General features: G+C 39.4%; 1 protein-coding gene across 4 annotated transcripts in view; it reads right to left on the bottom strand.

Moving 5' to 3' along the window:
- Window positions 1–19,401, bottom strand: part of LOC134227888 (AP-1 complex subunit gamma-1-like) — a 170,355-nt gene that overhangs the window by 137,736 nt on the left and 13,218 nt on the right. For 3 of the 4 annotated variants that reach the window (XM_062709584.1, XM_062709586.1, XM_062709587.1), the window contains exon 2: window positions 18,729–18,945. In XM_062709584.1, coding sequence (XP_062565568.1) covers window positions 18,729–18,784 — 56 coding nt within the window. In that variant the 5' untranslated portion in view covers window positions 18,785–18,945. Of the gene's footprint in view, window positions 1–18,728; window positions 18,946–19,002; window positions 19,223–19,401 lie in introns of all 4 variants that reach the window. The other variant, XM_062709585.1, reaches the window with a different exon arrangement.

Genomic DNA, 19,401 nt, shown 5'->3' with positions numbered 1-19,401 from the left:
ATGGATGTTCCCTAATAGAACAAAACCTGCCAAAGCCGTCTGTTCCCCTAAATAAAATGCTTGAGAAATGCCCTCTGGGAAGTACCAGAATGGGATTTCTTTTTCATCTTAATTACTTGGACTGGTGAAAATCCAAGTAATTGAGAAATTTCAATTTTAATCTCATGTAGTGATTTGTCATCACTGGGGAGACCTTTCAAGACGACTTTGAACAATCGCTCAGTTTTGTCGTCGTATGTGAAGAATTTATGGCGCTTCTCAGTTAAATAGTGAAGAAGACGTTTGCGATCGTCAAAGGATCCCGGCAAAATATGGCAGTCACCCTTCCTAGCAATCTGAAATGAGAGGTTTTTTCCCAGAACGGTGTCCCTGCAGGATTACCACCGCTTGTCGGAATTTTACTTCCGCAAACGGGTCCAACGTAAAACGAAGGAACGGGTCCTTGCAAAGATCGTAACGGGATCAGTGGGTACAAATAGCGCTGAGAAGCACTGTTGAAATTAAAATAGCTTCGGGTAGTATTAAAAACTTCCTTCCGCAAAGAGAGAAAGAACCGCACAGCACGAAAGCACGATGCGGTCTGTAATTCATTTTTTTTTTTGACGTAGGACTACGTCTGTGTTTTCTATATTGGGGTACACTTTACGATTGCGAAAATCTGGGACCGTCACGAAAATATGATAGACTTTAAACTTTAATATCTAAGCCGTTTCTCGATGGATTTTCAATTTTTTGGACCATTCGATCAAGGATGAGTCAACGCTTTTTTGTATTAACATGAAAATACTGATTTATAACTATTTATTATCGATAATTGATAAAAAGTTTAGAAATAGGTAAACTAACCAATCACGTACATGCATCACTAGCACAGACATCAAAAATCAATCACTTGCGGGTTTGGATCTAATCCTCAGTTGGAACAAGATTTTACGCATAGCAGACGCATCAAAGCGATCTTAGCGGAGAGAACACAGCATCACGGAGACGCTAATAACATTTTCAAAGAAAATCCATCGCATTGGTGGTGGTGCTCGATGTGTTGCTGCAGATCATTCAACCTCAACGAACCAGAATTTCATATGAAGAAAAGGTTGACCATAAAAATAGCACTGTGGCGATCCCGCACCGCCAGTGCCGATGCTGAAAATTCATTACAAATTGTGGTGTCAGTTAGTTGGAAAGGAACATTGGGAAAAGAAAATTGGTTCTTCTCAGGACCAACATTTTATAAAAAGAAAGAGTTAATTGCGAAAATGGACTGTTTCGGTGGCATCGGGTTTGGCGTGGTAGCTTGGTTGCTGTTAGTGATCCCATCCATTAAAATTTTCTACATCATCTCCTCCGACGCACTATCAAATTCGCTATTTACGATTGAGTTTTGAACTTTGAAGAAAGTTTATTTCGGATCAACTTTCTTTTGTATAAAATCCATGAAGACGCCACCTTTGTGAAAACTATCTACCTACAGCAACTACCCATTAGTGAACGTCGCTTGGACAGACAGATTTCAAGAGATAATGTTTGGTAATATGAAGAAACTTCGTCTTGAGTCAAATTTCTGTTATCATTCCTCGCAACAATACGCATCTTAGATAAACAACATCTCATAACCAAATTCAGAATCTTTCGAGAAAGTTTCATTGGATTCTTAGAATTCATAATTCTCCGAACGGTCCTTTGTCTGTGGAAACCCGATCGAAATGGCTCGCGCGCGGAAAAGCGGCTTTCTTATATCTAATGAAGTAATCCCATTAGCTCCGCCCCTTCATTAATCGTTAAGAGTGCACATTTTATTTACACCATATCAGCTGACAAAGGGGCGGGGCTTACGGGTTTAATTTATTAAATACAAGAAAGCTGCTGTTCAGCGCGCGAGCCATTTTGATCGAGATTCCACAGAAGGCGGTTCGACATTCGATGCAGCGAAGCGGACACAGCAGCACGAAGTGGGTGGCAGTGTGGCAATGCTGCAAATTTGCACAAGCGATTGGATGCAGTTAGTTATTGGAATGGGAATTAGAAAAAGAAAATTGGTTCTTCTCAGGACCAACATTTTACGAAAAGGAAGAGTTAATTGCGAAAATGGACTGTGTCGGTGGCATTGGGTTTGGCGTGGTAGCTTGGTTGCTGTTAGTGATCCCATTCTTTAAAATTCACTACATCATCTCCCTCCGACGCGCTATCAAATTCGCTATTTACGATTGATCTCATAACCAAATTCAGAATCTTGCGAGAAAATTTAATAGGATTCTTAGAATTTGTCATTCTCCGAACGGTCCGTTGTCTGCGGAATCCCGATCGAAATGGCTCGCGCGCGCCGAAAAGCAGCTTTCTTATATCTAATGAAGTAATTTAATTAGCCCCGCCCCTTCATTAATCGTTATGAGTGCACATTATATTTACACCATATCAGCTCACAAAGGGGCGGGGCTTATGGGTTTAATTTATTAAATACAAGAAAGCTGCTGCTCGGCGCGCGCGAGCCCTTTTTTATCAGAATTCCACAGAAGGCAGTCCGACATTCGATGCAGCGAAACGGACACAGCAGCACGAAGTGGGTGGCAGTGTGGCAATGCTGCAAATTTACACAAGCGATTGGATGCAGTTAGTTATTGGAATGGGAATTGGGAAAAGAAAATTGGTTCTTCTCAGGACCAACATTTTACGAAAAGGAAGAGTTAATTGCGAAAATGGACTGTTTCGGTGGCATTGGGTTTTGCGTGGTAGCTTGGTTGCTGTTAGTGATCCCATTCATTAAAATTCACTACATCATCTCCCTCCGACGCGCTATCAAATTCGCTATTTACGATTGAGTTGTGCACTTTGAAGAAAGATTATTTCGGATAGTCGGATCAACCTTCTTTTGTATAAAATCAATGAAGACGCCACCTCAGTGGAAACTTTCTACAGCAACCACCCATCGGTGAACGTCGCTCGGACAGACAGATGTCAAGAGATAATGTTTGGTAATATGGAGAAACTTCGTCTTGAGTGAAATTTCTGCTGTTATTCCTCGTAACAATACACATCTAAGATAAACAACATCTCATAACCAAATTCATAATCGAGGAAATTTCATAGGATTTTTAGAATTTGTCATTCTCCGAACGGTCCGTTGTCTGCGAAATCCCGATCGAAATGGCTCGCGCGCGCCGAAAAGCAGCTTTCTTATATCTAATGAAGTAATTCCATTAGCCCCGCCCCTTCATTAATCGTTATGAGTGCACATTATATTTACACCCATATCAGATCACAAAGGGGCGGGGCTAACGGGTTTAATTTATTAAATACAAGAAAGCTGCTGTTCAGCGCGCGCGAGCCATTTTGATCGGAATTCCACAGAGAGCGGTTCGACATTCAATGCAGTGGAGCGGACACAGCAGCACTGAGTGGGTGGCAATGCTGAAAATTTATTTCAACTTATGGAGGCTTAGCGAAAAGTCATCAAGTGGCGGTCGTACAGTTGCAGTAGTTATTGGACAGAAGGCGCATTGGGAAAAGAAAATTGGTTCTTCTCAGGACCAACATTTTATGAAAAGAAAGAGTAATTGCGAAAATGGACTGTTTCGGTGGCATCGGGTTTGGCGTTGTAGCTTGGTTGTTGTTAGTGATCCCACCCATTAAAATTTATTGCATCATCTCCCTCCGACGCGCTATCAAATTCGCTATTTACGATTGAGTTTTGCACTTTGAAGAAAGTTTATTTCGGATAGTCGGATCAACCTTTGTATAAAATGGTGGCTTTTGTATAAAATCAATGAAGACGCCACCTCAGTGGAAACTTTACACATCAACCACCCATCGGTGAACGTCGCTCGGACAGACAGATGCCGAAAGCTAATGTTTTGCAATATGAAGAAACTGTTGTCGTTCCTCGCAGCAATACGCATCTAAGATAAACTACATCTCATAACCAAATTCAGAATCGATAAAATTTCATAGGATTCTTAGAATTTGTCATTCTTCGAACGGTCCGTTCTCTGCAGAATCTCGATCGAAATGGCTCGCGCGCGCCGAAAAGCAGCTTTCTTATATCTAATGAAGTAATTTTATTAGCCCCGCCCCTTCATTAATCGTTATGAGTGCACGTTATATTCACACCCATATCAGCTCACAAAGGGGCGGGGCTAACGGGCTTAATTTATCAAATACAAGAAAGCTGCTGTTCGGCGCGCGCGAGTCGTTTTGATCGGGATTCCACAGAGAGCGGTTCGACATTCAATGCAGCGGAGCGGACACAGCAGCACTGAGTGGGTGGCAATGCTGAAAATTTATTTAAATTTTTGGAGGCTTAGCGAAAAATCATCAAGGGGCGGTCGGACAGTTGCAACGCAAGGTGTCGACAAGCGATTGGATGCAGTTAGTTATTGGACAGAAGGCGCATTGGGAAAAGAAAATTGGTTCTTCTCAGGACCAACATTTTATGGAAGGAAAGAGTTAATTGCGAAAATGGGCTGTTTCGGTGGCATCGGGTTTGGCGTGGTACCTTGGTTGCTGTTAGTGATTCCATCCATTCAAATTTACTGCATCAAAGGGGCGGGGCTAACGTGCTTAATTTATTAAATACAAGAAAGCTGCTGTTCGGCGCGCGCGAGCCGTTTTGATTGGGATTCCACAAAGAGCGGTTCGACATTCGATGCAGCGGAGCGGACACAGCAGCACGAGGGCGGTCGGCGGTCGGACAATTTCAACGCAAGGTGCTGTCAAGCGTTTGGATGCAGTTAGTTATTGGAAAGACGCATTGGGAAAAGAAAATTGGTTCTTCTCAGGACCAGCATTTTATGGAAAGAGAGAGTTAATTGCGAAAATGGATTGTTTCGGAGGCATCGGGTTTAGCGTGGTAGCTTGGTTGCTGTTAGTTATTCCACCCATTCAAATTAATTGCATCATCTCCCTCCGCCGCGCTATCAAATTTGCTAGTAACGATTGAGTTTTGCACTTTAAAGAAATCGGATTGTCGGATCAACCTTCTTTTGTATGCATAAAGACTTTTTTGGAGGACACCATCCTCAAAAATGGCCGAAATAAAGGAGAAATAAGAAGAATCAGAAGTGGCGTGAAATCAAACACAAATATATTTATATGCAACGTTTGGTCTTCACCCGCGATGTAAGCGTTCATGGCAAAGTAAGGATTGTGATGTCCCCGACTGAAAGCCAGTCGAGTGGCTTCAGCGGCCAATGAGTCATGTTAATTCCACGGTTAGAGACTCAAAGTCCATCCAACTGGGAACAACTATTCGACTTCTTGATTCAGTTGGCTTCCGAGCAGTTTGCTCAATGTTAATAAAACGACACAAATTATTATGGCAAATACTATCAATTTCGAATAGCTACGTAGTCCTACGTCACCTTTGCGTACAACCCGACTGGGCTGCACCTTTGAGTTTTCACTTTGCATACCCATGTCTTATGACTGAATCAACATAACGATTCAATATTTTCCAATTCTCTTATCTAGGGTATACTTTCCTATGATATATAAATTAGACAAATTGTAGATAATCAATTTTTTTTGGCGCCAGTACGCCAGTAGTAATAAGTAACACATGGAAGTACGACACATTTTGGTAAAATATGTGTTAATTATAGCAGAAAAAATAAGGTTTTAGATCCAAACGATAACATATTCTATTATTGCTCGCCGTCATTAAAATACATAAATATTATTTTTTTGTCGAAAGGTTTTTAGCATTTTCAAACAATTTGTAAGGTAAACTTATTCTAGATCTTTCAAATATGTGCCATACTTCTGGTCTACAACTTCACTAATTGAATCATGTCGACCCTAGCATAATTCTCAACCTGCCGTGAAGGCATGGTAAGGAATGGTACTTGCCACCGTAAATTTTAGAAACAGGACTAACCTTTGTTGGAAAATTGGTTCAGCTTCCTGTGTAAAAACATTCGTGTAAAATCCTTCCCATCCGCCCCTCCAGAAAGCCTCGGTAAAATTTCGTTCTCTGCAGTCAGAACAAACACCCCACCGGGGGTACATTACTTGTGCTAGGTGCTGTCCGATCCATAATTACGGTTTGCTTCGCAACGACCTCATTTTCTCAAACATGTTGTCGCAAAATCATGCAGTGTAAACTACGATAGTTTCTGTGCAAAAACCATTTCGCCACTCCAAAAATAATAGAGGGCGCGAAAACTAGAAATTGGAGAGGAAACTGCCACTCGAGCTGCAAACTTGGACGTGGTTTTGTTCTGCGGTTCGACGTGTAATTAGATCGCGCCCGATGTAACTCGGAGCCTTCAGTTTCGGAAAACCGCAAAAGTGAAAATTAGTGTGCTACAATGAACGTTAAATGCGGTTGGTTCTATGTAAAGGGAAATCGAAACTTTGTACTAACGGGGTGGTGGATCGTAGACACGTGTGATTAATTATTTGTGACTGTTGCCGTTGATTTTGATGTGAATGTGCGCATATAAATTAAATTCCCATTCGATGAATTTTACATTAGGTCTATTATAGGCTACTGGATTGTTATAGACTATTTGTAGAGTACGTGCACTTCAAATTGAAAATGATGGATATTAATGCGACCGTCAATGAATGTAAATACCATCACGAGTCATTCGTAAAACAAACCGAGCTATTTAAATTTTAAATTCAAGTGTTAGTATGTGTGGAAAATGTAGGCACAAACATTGGTCATTACAAAGAGCTGTTCGATAAGCTCGGAGTTCCTTAAAATATAAAAGACGGCTTTTACAAGGACATTTATTAATTACCCGACAACTCTCGTACCCCGAAGAGTGACTTCAGTCCTTTCAATAGTGCAACCACAAACCAGTCGTGGTCAGTACAACCAGTTGCTCCATCAACCAGCGATTGCGTCCACAGACGGAGGACGAACCCATTTCAAACGGAAATTGTACAATTCATTACTCCCTTGACTGCTTTAGACAACAATGGGTCTACGGTTTGCTTGATAATTTCTGAGAAGAAGGTCGTCAAAACAGATCGCCTTCTCACATAATTTAGGACTAGAAATCGTTAGTTCACAAGAAAAAGTTATTAACGAGAATATAAACAATCATTATCTGATGTCCAACGACTACTAAAAGGAGGTGAAGAATTGTCAAGTTATTTAAAACACCAACAAACATAAACATCCAATCAGACAGAATTCTGATCACGTTTCGCTAATCTTTAACCTTTGCATCCCCAACCTCTTTTGCGCAACTAAATTTTGATGATGTTTTAGCTCGAACTTATTCAATTTTCGAACGATTTGTATAACATTTTGAGACATGAACCAGATATTGGCATAGTTTTAGAGAATCAAGGGATTGGACATGTCGGGTCAACGGTTCCGGATTTATACCGAATCCCAGTTGGGTCTGTCGGGTGGCCATTTTGAGCAGTTTTGATGTTTTTTGTTTGTTGTTCGTACCAACATCGTCTTTTTATACCCGTATCGTGGAAAAAACTTAATTCAGAGGCATGAACCAATTTTAAAACATGATGGCCAGTTTTGGGCACATTGGTTCTGGTGCTCTAGTTGGGGACATATATCAGAATATCTTCAAATGGATCATGAGGAATATCAATCTATGGCATTTTTTCTTGTGAAACACATATTGAAAAAAATAGATTTCTACTATCAACTTTGACCCATTTGGATTCATAGGAAACATCCCGGAATACCCGAAGCCGATTCCAAAGACCCTGTGGAACACTTGAATCCGGCTTTTGAAAAGAACATAGCATGCGATATATCAAACTTCATGATTCTTCATGAAAAGTATGTATGATGACATATTTTAGTAATCAGACTTCTTCTGGCCACTTCTTGGAAAATCCGGAACTCGAAGGAATTGGTTTTGAGGTTTGATTTATGAGACCTATGTCCAACATCACCAAAGCTATTAGTTGTATGCACTTATCAAAATCAAACCGAGAAATAAACAATCATATGTTTGCTTCTGATCTAATTTTGAACTATAATGATTAGTTTTGGGCACCTGGTACCGGTTCAGGAGCACTAGCTGGGGACACATATCTGGATACCTTCAAGCCATATCTATTTTCAACATTTTTTTGTCAGAAAATACATAAGGGTCTGTTCACAAATTACGTAAAGCTTTTGGGGGGAGGGGGGAGGTCCAACTTGCGTTACACTTTGTTACACGAAAAGGTGGGGGAGGGGGTGAGTATTACCAAACGTTACGCATAACGCGAATAAAACTGTATTTTAAATGTTTTTTCTTTACCACTGATTGAAGTAATTGCTGACCTGTCTTGATCAAGACGATGAACACGCATAGTGTTACCAGATCCATTTCAGTTAAAAAGAGTACAAATTTCTCAATACAAAAAAGAGTATAATAGCCTATTCAGATTACGCCATTAATTACATAATAATTGGCGTTTCAGGGTAAATACGCTTTACGATGTCATTATTTACGTAATATTCCATACATTTTGCGCTGTCAAAAGATACCCGCTAAAAAGAGTCATAGAGAATTTATTACGAACAATTATTACGAGAGAGCTTTCGTTCTAACTGGGATGCAGGGAGAAATTCAACAAAACAAAACTGACAAGCGTCACGCTCTCTTTGCCAGAGAGAAATTTTTCTCTGTTTTCATTTCGTAGTTGACAGTCATGCTCTTTCTGTCGCAGCAGGGTCGAATGCATGTTAGATGGAAATCTTCTGAGCGCTGAAGAATAACTCGGATTGTGATGGTTTTGGGGAAAGCATTTTATATGATGAAAAATAATGATGATAATTATTTATTCTCCACTTATTCAACATGAATTGTTTAAAAAACAGATGCTCTCTAGAATTAACATGAAGTATTTAACTTAAACCTAGATTTAATAGAACAAATCGAATAAATTTTCAAAGTTCAAGGGCCAATGCGGAAGACAATTTAAAACGTAGGAATGGTTGTAAAACGAATATATTTGATGAATAAACATGATTTCATAAATTGTTTCAATTCTGCTCCTTGAATGGCTTAATATACTTTGGATTTCAACATTTTTCACGTGGGACAACTGTACGATTTGAATGGGATGGATATATAAAGTAGAATAACATGGATTGGTAATGCATTAATTCATCCAAAATTTGTGAGAATTCCCAAAAGTATCTAAATTTTTCTATCAAATCTCCAAATCAAAATACTTTTTAAACTTAAAAAAAAATTGAGGAATAGTCTGATTCCCCGAAGAACGGCGCACACAACTAATGAATGCAGCTTCGCTCATTATCCTTAATGAGAGCTTCAAATATTCTTCGAAAATCCCTTTTTATATATTTTTTAAATATTTTTTTTCGTAGAAACTTTGTTCAGAAAAAAATGTTCGATTGTCGCCACACAAATGCTTGATTTCGCAAATTAAATTTTAAAACTCTCCTTGAATTCAACCCTGTATTAGCGTGCAAATGAGGAAACATGGAAACGTCAAGATATATTATCTTGCTGCAGTCTGAACACCTCGTAATAATTGGATACCCTCTCACTTAACAAAGTCATAAATAGCCCAATCTGAATAGGCTATAAGTAAGAGTACAAACGCAAGGCATGATGTATTTATTACTTGTATTTATTATTGCTTACCATCGTGAATAGTTAATTGTGTTATTGTTATGTCAGTTATTGGCGCACAAATTATTCGAACAAATTAAATATATTTGCTGGACTGAGTCAAGAAATTCCTTGCAGTTTAACTTGTAATTAAATTTAACCATTATTAACGCTTGTACCGACTCTGGTAGCAAACGGTTTCGAGTATCTGACCAAAATAAATTCATAAAACTAAAAAGCCGCTCTACACTAGCATTGTGACTCGGTATAGCGTAAAAATATTGACAGAACTTTTGCAGTTCAGACCTGGCATACGGTAAAACTGTTTCGAAATAATCCGTCCATTTGTGTACCGAATGTTGCTCGATGAACTTCTTGTCTGATCCCTTTTCATCGATCAACTTGCTTAGGCTGGCTGGTCAACTGGTCGAAAAGAGCTGATTCATCGATCTCAATTCCTTTACCTTGGAGAAATTCGACAGATACCTCAACTTCATTCCATTTTGGAGCTTTCTTCAATGACATCCAATCGAAGACTTCAAGTTCGGTGAAATGGTACATCCATTAGTCCAAATACTCAACGCAGTTAGAGTAGACATCCGTGTCCACGAACTCGCAGAAACTCTTCAAATGCTCTGTACGTACGGTGTAAATCGAGAAAAAACTGTAAATCTTTTGAATAAGCGCTTCTATGTCGATATCCAACCGATCTAGACCATGTCGAGCAGAGTTATGGAGAAGATGAGCAGGGCAGCCAATACCAACAATATCACGAGTCGTCGCATTATTCAGATGATAAAACACGTTTTCTTTTCCCGTGCGCTTAACGCCACCAAAGTTTGTATCGCAATTGTCACCAGAAAATGCAATACATTTGTCTAGCAAATCATACTTTTTCATTAATAGCTCGGTTATCCGAGCGGCAGTTTCATTATCAAGCGATTCGAAAGCAATCAAATATTGCCGAATTCCCTTAAGAGGATCAAAAAACTGTATTAACACTGGAAACATGAATGGTGACGAGCTTTCCTCCAGTTCCCGCAAGTATATTTTGACTGAATGCGGAGAAAGAACCTTATTCACCACAGCTTCGGTCTTTGTTCTAGCACAAGCAAAATTGGAAGCAATCTTTGAATCCGGGAATAGTTTCGCGAGCAGCTTATTCGAGCAGTCACAGCTGAGATAGCTTTAGGTTGTGCTGAACGATGTGGTAAGCTATTGACACCTAGGCAGCAAGTACTTTCAGTTCTAAGGGAGAGTTTTGTTTCACGAACAACTTATCCTTTTTGTTGAAAAACCCAATTGCCCGAATAGGGTAAGACACCCAGAAATCGCCCTCCCCCCAGTTTTCGCCCACCCATTTTAAAATCTTCATTTCTCGTAAACTAGTTGTTGAAAACAGTTACAGTTAAGGGTTTTCCATACAAGCATCAATCAATCATGAAAAAACTGAACTTTAACTGTTTCCAACAACTAGTTTTCGAGAAATGAAGATTTTAAAATAGGTGGGCGAAAACTGGGGGGAGGGCGATTTCTGGGTGTCTTACCCTATTCGACTGGTGTTTTTTGGATTCACGATGTTGTAAAATGTCAGCCCTGCCTTTGTTTGCAATGGAAATCGTTTTGTTGTTACATACCGAGCAGCTTACTTCCGATTCGACAGGTGTGGTATTAAACTCCGGAAATTCCTTCTGCAACGCTTCCGTGAATTTGTTCTTTATTATCATCAAAAACAAAATAATTCGTGATCGGAGACAATTTGCATGAACTGGCGTAAAAACTAGACACAAATGATTGACATTTGAATTTGTGCGTTGTTGCATAGTAGATCTGTAATGACGAAGTTGTCGCTGTTCATGATACTGTCGGTTTTCAATTTTCACCAGGGAAGTGAATGTAGTGTTGCATATTTGATACTGAAAAGAGTCGTTAGTTAGTCAGGTTTTCACAAAACTCATAATTTAGTAATGTGATTGTACAAAAAGTGACAAATTTTTTTAAAATGTTTTTTTGATGATCAATTGCCAAAAGAGTACATATTATCTTATTTATCCGAAAAGAAGAGTACACATTTTTTTTTGTCTCAAAAAGAGTACATACATGTACTCTAAAAAGAGTACGTCTGGTAACACTAAACACGCATCAACTTATCCTCTTCACTACCATACTACCCATAATTGTCCCATGTTAGTCTTTGAAGCTTTTTACTTTTTATTTCAAAGCAAGCTTTATTATACTAATTTATAGAACGACCTCGGAAACGACGCTTTTATTGGTATTGTTTTATAATTAAATCTTCCTAACCAAGCCAAGTTGATAGAGGCAACCCAGAGAATTTTCATTCTAAACAATTACATTTTAGCTTCAGCTTTTTTTACATCAGCTGAGAATGTCGTTTGACCGAAAATGGCTTACAGCAGTATAGGTCATACCGCCAAAAATGTCGCTCGACCGAACAGATCATTCCCCGAAGGCGATTTGGCCGAACGGTTCATATACTTAAAATAACGTTTTACTGAACGGGTGATTTGGCCGGAAAACTCGTTTATCCTTGAAAGCAGTGAAAAGTGAAAATTGAGAATTTGGTGCGACGTCTCACATCCCACTTCACACTTCTTCCTTCTCATTTCTCATTTGTGGGCACCCTCTCAGTTCTAAGCACCCAAAACTGTTTCCGGGAATTATTTGGCTGAATATTTCGATCTCCCGTAATTTGGCCGAATGAGAGGTTTAGCGAAACAAACTATTCAGCTGAAAATGCCGTTTGGCCGCAAATGATTTCTGGTCGACAGAGTCATACGGCCGAAAATGTTCTTTCGCCGAACAGGTCATTTGGCTAAATGGGTATAGATCATTTGAACGACCGGGTCAGGAAATCTGGCTAAAAATGTCGCTTGACCGAATAAGTCATAAGAATATGTCATTTGGCCGAAAATGTAATGCCAAACTGGTCCTACAGTTGAATATTATTTTTGACCGAACAGTTCATATGGGCGAAAATTGTGTTTGCCAGTGAGGGAAATTTGGAAGAAAAACTCTTTCGGTCGAACAAATTGTATGAGCTAGAACAAAAATTCGACCAAATAAGCCGTTTGAATAAATAGTCCATTGTGGATTAGGACAAACGTAATGTTTTATCGAAACAATCTGTTAACCGATTAGATCCAGATCCAGCATCAGCGTGAACCGCAAAGCCATGAGGCTCACACCCCAAATGCATAACCAACAGTAATCCAGAAGGAAAAATTATTACCATACAATTTTTTTAGTATAATGTGAAATACACCGCAGTCAGTTTTAAATGAGAATCCATCGATGATAGTTCTATTCGATCACAATGAATCGCCCACTTTGAGCGTGATTACAGCGGCACACTAGGAGTTAACTTTCTGAGATCAGTATGGCGAAAGCCATCTAAGGATCGATTTCTCAAAATTAAGTACCTTCATCGAAAAAAACATTTGGTAGGCGTAGACTTCGTGGACACCTTCCTACATAAGCGGTACCAAATAGTTTTTCATGAAAAGATCCTACTGTTGTGAAAACCCGCGTTAGATGTCTTTCGGCATACAAATTTCTGGCGATTAATTCATGCCGGCTATTTTGCGCATATACAATAGCGCCTGGATGTGGGTAGAAAATCAGCCACTGCCAATAATTCATTCCCCAAATTAGTTTTATTGGAAGGAAGACCTACTGATATTATTGGTAGTGCCACCTGGTACAAAGTACCAATTTCGTTTCGTTGAATAGTTGTGAAAATCCCTATGATTGTGAGGTATTCCTACGAATGAGAAGTGAGAAAAGAGAAATAAGAATTGAGAAGTGAACAAAGGGGAGTAAAATGTGAGCTGTGAGAAACACGATGGGATAAGTGTGTTGTAAGAAGTGGGATGTAAGACGTCTTGTTTAGTTTTAGCATCACTTCTCATATATCACATCTTACTTCTCATTTCATTCTTTTTTCTGGCTTCCGAACAGTGAGAATGAAGAAGAGTGAAGCGATAAGTGGGATGTGAGACGTCTCGCTCTTTCTCACATTTTAATTCTTACTGTTCATATATCACTTCTCATTTCTCTTTTCGCACTTCATAGTGAGAAGTCATAAGTTAGAACTGAGAAGTGAAGTCTCGGCTAAACGAAGCTATCACTTATATCTCACTTCACATTCTCCCTAACTTCTCAAAGTGAGAAAAAAATGTGAAGTGAGAAGTGGAATGTAATACGGCTTGCTCATATCTCACATTTTACTTCTCACTGCTCGTATCTCACTCCCAATTGAGGGGGTTAGAAGCAGAGGGGTGTAAGTGACATTTTGACCAAAATTGAGTTGACTTCAGCAAAAAATGCTTTGGTACTTGTGCTTTGCGGAAATATGTTGATATAGTTTGTACGATGTTTATAAAAAATGTGAAAATTCGCAGAAAATTAGCATTTTTTTTAACTTTCATGCGATTTGTATGAAGCAAAAAAATATTGAAAAACTTTGCACTTATTTTTCTCAAAACAAACTTTTTGTCACTTACAACCCTTTGCGTTTGGCCCCATCAATGCTCTTTTTGCACTTGACAGTGCGAAGTGGGAACCAGGGGACTGAAGAGAAGGCTAATACGCCTACCCACCATTCATTCAATATGGCGTACAATGTTTTTGTTTTAATTTCGTTTGTTTCATGATAACAAAACTTCGGAAATATCGACGAGGTATTTTTCGACATAAAGAAGCCATACAAACACAAAAGGCTCGATGTACCTCAACCAATTGCAAGTTTTCGTCAGGAGAAGTTAAATGCCGATAATGAGCACTAACTGCGTACGAACCAATCACCCAAAATGAGCGCTGCATTCGGGTATACTACCCAGAAACTGGGTACCAAAAACAGAAGTACCAAAAGCGATGTTGGGTAGAGTGCCATTGTACCGCGGATGACAGGCGTTTCACCCCCCTGGTGGGAACTGAGAGGTAAGAGTTGAAACGTCTTGGCTAAACGATTCACGTCTCACTTCTAACTGCTCATATCTCACTTCTCATTTCACTTTTCTGACTACTCACAGTGAGAATGAAGAAGTGTGAAGTGAGAAGTGGAATGTAAGACGGCTTGCTCATTTCTCACATCTTACTTCTCATTGCTCATATTTTACTGCTCATATCTCTTTTCGCACTTCACAGTGAGAAGTGTGAATTTCGATCTGAGAAATAAGAGCTAAGACGTCTCGGCTAAACGAGTTTTCTATTATTTGTCTATTCGAAATATTCGGACAAGTAGTTTTCAGCATAATAACCTATTTTTTACCAAACGTTCAACTCTCCTAAATGACTTTCGCCTTATTTTTTTTTAATTCATATATTTTATTTGGTAGGCACTCTGTGTTCATAACCGCTACTGTGCCGTGATCTACTATGGTATTCTGCTGTACAGAATCCACACAGAATCTATTTTTAGATATCCATTATTCGTTATTGTTGTCGTTGCCAGTTCATCTTGTCGTGAGTCCATTGTGTCCGTTTGTCCATGTCGTGTATCCAATGATCGTTGCATTGTTCGGTTGCCATTTAATCCGGGTAACGTTGGAGGAATGCCTCCGAAAAGAACAAGTTGTGAGTCCCCAAAACGCCACCGTATGAGTTGCGGATCCGACGACTGATGAGGGTTTGGTGGAAGGGCTGAAAATCGAACCCATGACCATTCGCTTATAAGGCAAACGTGTAGCCAACTACGCTACTGGACACCTCCCCCCTCCCCAACTTCCGCCACATGTTCTTTTCTAAAGGCGGACTCAAGTGTTCCATCGGGTCTTCGGAATCGGTTGCGGATATTCTGCAAGACAAGAACAACATCATCAACAACACCAAATACATCAACAGCAACAACAACAGAAAATACAACTACCGAATCCTGACAGCCAATTTGAGTTAGATCCGATGAGACCACCCATCATCCGTCTGACTCAGCAATCCACCGAAGGAGACGGCCGTTTACTGAAAGCCTTTTCCAGTTATTTTTGGCATACATGAAGGACCAGTCTGCTAATGTATGCGTCGAGGGAGTGACTCCAACGAGCATCAGGATGCTCCTTGCATCTGAAGGCCTGCCAACGGCACCAGAACATCTACATCAAATATTCAGCCAAGTTCATCGAGAATACGGAATTGGGCCAGCTGAAGCTGCAGCTGATCTACAGTCATATCGACAATACCTGTCCAGCGAGCGGACACATCGCCTGCAACAACTACGGGAGAGCACAACGAGGTACCACTAGACGTCCTTGAATACCATAAAGCAAACTATGACAACATAAGATATTAACTAAGCAGATTTAACTGGAAGCAAATTTTAGAAAATGAAGATAATATTGAATCTTCCGTTGATGTCTTCTATAACAACATTTTTGATATTATTATTGCATGGTTCCAAAAAGAAGAAAACGACGGAGCGGAAATTCAAAATATCCAATTTGGTACAATAAGCAAATAAAAATTTTAAAGAATCGCAAACAAAAATTACATAAAACTTACAAGCTAGACAATACGAATGTAAATTTGAAAAAAATATTTAGACATCTGCGATCAATTAAAACTAGCAATTGATGTAGCATTTGAAGAGCACAACACGAAAACAGAAAACGAAATAAAGTCATGCCCAAAGAACTTCTTCAATTACGTAAAATCAAAATTAAAATCAGACAATTTTCCGTCATCCATGTATTTAAATAAACGCGTCGGTAATTGCTCGGAAGATATCTGTAATCTTTTTGGAGATTTCTTCCAAGAAATATACATACACCACCTTTTCGGAACAATATCGTGACCTTAATTTTTTGCGCCTATCTCAGAATTCGCTAGGGATATCGGCATTAATCAGACCATGGTGAACGATATTCTAAACGCTTTAAAAAACTTAGATGCATCCAAAGGACCTGGTCCTACCGGCATTACACCGATATTTATGAAGAGTCTGCTAAAGAGCTGATGGCATATTTGTTTTGGATCTTCTGATTGTCTTTGGAATCCGGAAATTTTCACAGGGTATAGAAAAGCTCCTATCTTGTGCCCATGTTCAAATCAGGTAAAAAATCTGACATTCGTAATTACCACGGAATAGCCATTATCTTCTGCATTCCCAAACTTTTTGAATCCATGTTCAATGAAAAATTATATTCACAACTTGAAACCGGAATTACGTACAAGCAGCATGGATTTTTCAAGGTCGCTTTACCGCCACAAATTCAATAGAATTCATTGATTATTCACTTAATGCAATGGATAATGGTAGCTACGTGAAAGCTCTATACACTGACTTTAGCAAGGCGTTTGATCGCATTGACATTCTAATGTTACTCTTCAAATTGCAAAAAATTGCAATGGTTAATCAGAATCTTCGACTTATTAGCTACATTACAACCACAGACAACGTTTTGTGTTACAACGTTCTGAAAGTCAGTGGAAAGAAAGTATCCCACCCGGAACGCAGAAATTGGGGTCCGCGACGTTAGGCATAAGTACGTTAGGCATAAGGACGTTAGGTATAAATACGTTAGGCATAATGGACGCTAGGCATAATGGACGTTTGGCATAATTCTGCCTTCTTTATGTTATAGGCTGTTCTTTGGGTAATTTTATACCTAACGTCCATTATGCCTAACGTCAATTATGCCCAACTTACATTATGCCTATCGTCCGATATGCCTAACGTCCATTATGCCATTATGCCTAACGGGGTATACCCCAGAAATTGATCCTTTCTCTACTAGAATCTAATCATAGTTACACAAGCTGAAATCTGTCGCTTTTGTGTGCTGAGGAGCCCTAGTAAGGAGCTGTAATGAGAAAACTTTTCATGAATCGAACAATTCTTCATTGGTCCACTGGGTATTGTGTAGATGTCCAGTCCGTTGTCTAATGCTAGTTGTATGCAGTCTGTGTACGATCTCTAGTGTGAAATGGTGTCCCTGTATTTTTCTTTTTTCAATGTACCTTAGAAATTCAGAATAATTTCCTGTGGAAATTCAAAGGAATTTCAATTTGTAAAAATATGAGAACATCTGATGCAATCAATGCAAATTGTGGATGCTTTTCTAGAGATATCTCCGATGTTTATCCCATCAAAAACAGAGCAATGGAAGGGTATTTGATGTATTTCTTATATTTGTGTTTTGCAATGAGCACGCATGTTGACAAAAAGAAGCGACGAAATTGTTGCTGTATTTCTTTGTTTCACGATGAGATGAAATTATGGTCAGTGAGATGGAGATCGGAACAGTTTCACTATAATAGGAGAAACCTCTATAGTAGAGTTTCTGAATAAATCCTTATGATATTACTTAAAGTATAATTCAGTCTTGTAATAGTGTTTTTTTTTAAAGATGATGTATGAAGCTCTTAAAAATGTTGAGGATAGAGGATTACTTAAGAATTGTGCGAAGGAATTGATGTGGCTGATGGTCACACAGGTAACGATCGCAATGCGTTAAGTTTTAAACATATGACATGACTATGAGTCGAACGATCCGTTACCCACCAACTTCTTCTTCTTCTTCTTATTGGCATTACATCCCCACACTGGGACAGAGCCGCCTCGCAGCCTAGTGTTCATTAAGCACTTCCACAGTTATTAACTGCGAGGTTTCTAAGCCAAGTTACCATTTTTGCATTCGTATATCATGAGGCTAGCACGATGATACTTTTATGCCCAGGGAAGTCGAGACAATTTCCAACCCGAAAATTGCCTAGACTGGCACCGGGAATCGAACCCAGCCACCCTCAGCATGGTCTTGCTTTGTAGCCGCGCGTCTGACCGCACGGCTAAGGAGGGCCCCCTTAAGTTTCTCCAACTTAAGTTTCTTTTATATCTTAATCATAAAATGCTAATAAACAAATAAGTACAGAAAATATCTAGCATCCCTGCCATTTATTTATCGTTCATTAAAAAGCGAAAACTGCTTTGAAACCATTGCTACGTGTGCCGCTTTACCTTCAAGCTTTTTATCACACGCCAGACCTTTATCGTGACCTGATAACGCTGCTGCTTATCTCTGTTTTGTTATTTGCACCGACAACATTCGACACAGTATTTCACTCCAAACAGAGAAAGCTACCACAACGACTACCTACCAAGTCCAGGGCAGATTAGAACCTAAATGCCTGACACACAAACGGTGCATTTGCACAATTTTTACCTACCTTCGGTTGTGCTCCGGCGGCAGAATACTCCAGTCTGATTCATAGTAAGGATACATGATGATGATGGCGGTACTGGCAGTCGAACACAATTCAAATTCTTTCTGCGATATCCCCCTCTAGCTGGAACCGCTGGAACTCTTACACCACGGAACCAAGTTGTACTTGCGATCTTCTTCGTTATCACTTTTTTTCTCTCGCAATTTTCGTATTTAGCGCACTAGGAGAAAAAAAAACATTGAAACAAACAGGCTTTGTATTTTTCCGCTTCGAAGACCTTCCTTCATCGAATAAATGTGTACGATTTGCAAATAGAACCCGGTCGTCGCTCTTTTCCCTAATTAATTTTTTTTTCGAAGTCCAACAACACCACCTGTGTTTGTTCACTTTCCTGGCACTGATGCTGACGACGGGAAATGACGTTGATCTTCTGCGAAGTTCATGTTACGAAAGGTATAGCGTGCGGATGGTGCTTTCTTTTTGTTGTGATTTGCAATCTATTTAAGAGAAATGTTTGCCTTGGGGGGATTCTTTTTTTACCGATAAATCGTCGAAGCATATTTAATTGAAAAAGGTTGTTTGGGCGAAGTCATCGTGTCTATAAGTTATAATTTGGTAACTCTAAGATTGCATGCATTCAGTATTAATTATGCTATAAATATTGCAATCAGCAACT

The sequence above is a fragment of the Armigeres subalbatus genome, chromosome 3, assembly GCF_024139115.2.
Source record: "Armigeres subalbatus isolate Guangzhou_Male chromosome 3, GZ_Asu_2, whole genome shotgun sequence".
Lineage (NCBI taxonomy): Eukaryota > Metazoa > Arthropoda > Insecta > Diptera > Culicidae > Armigeres > Armigeres subalbatus.
This window is presented reverse-complemented; position numbering and strand designations above follow the sequence as displayed.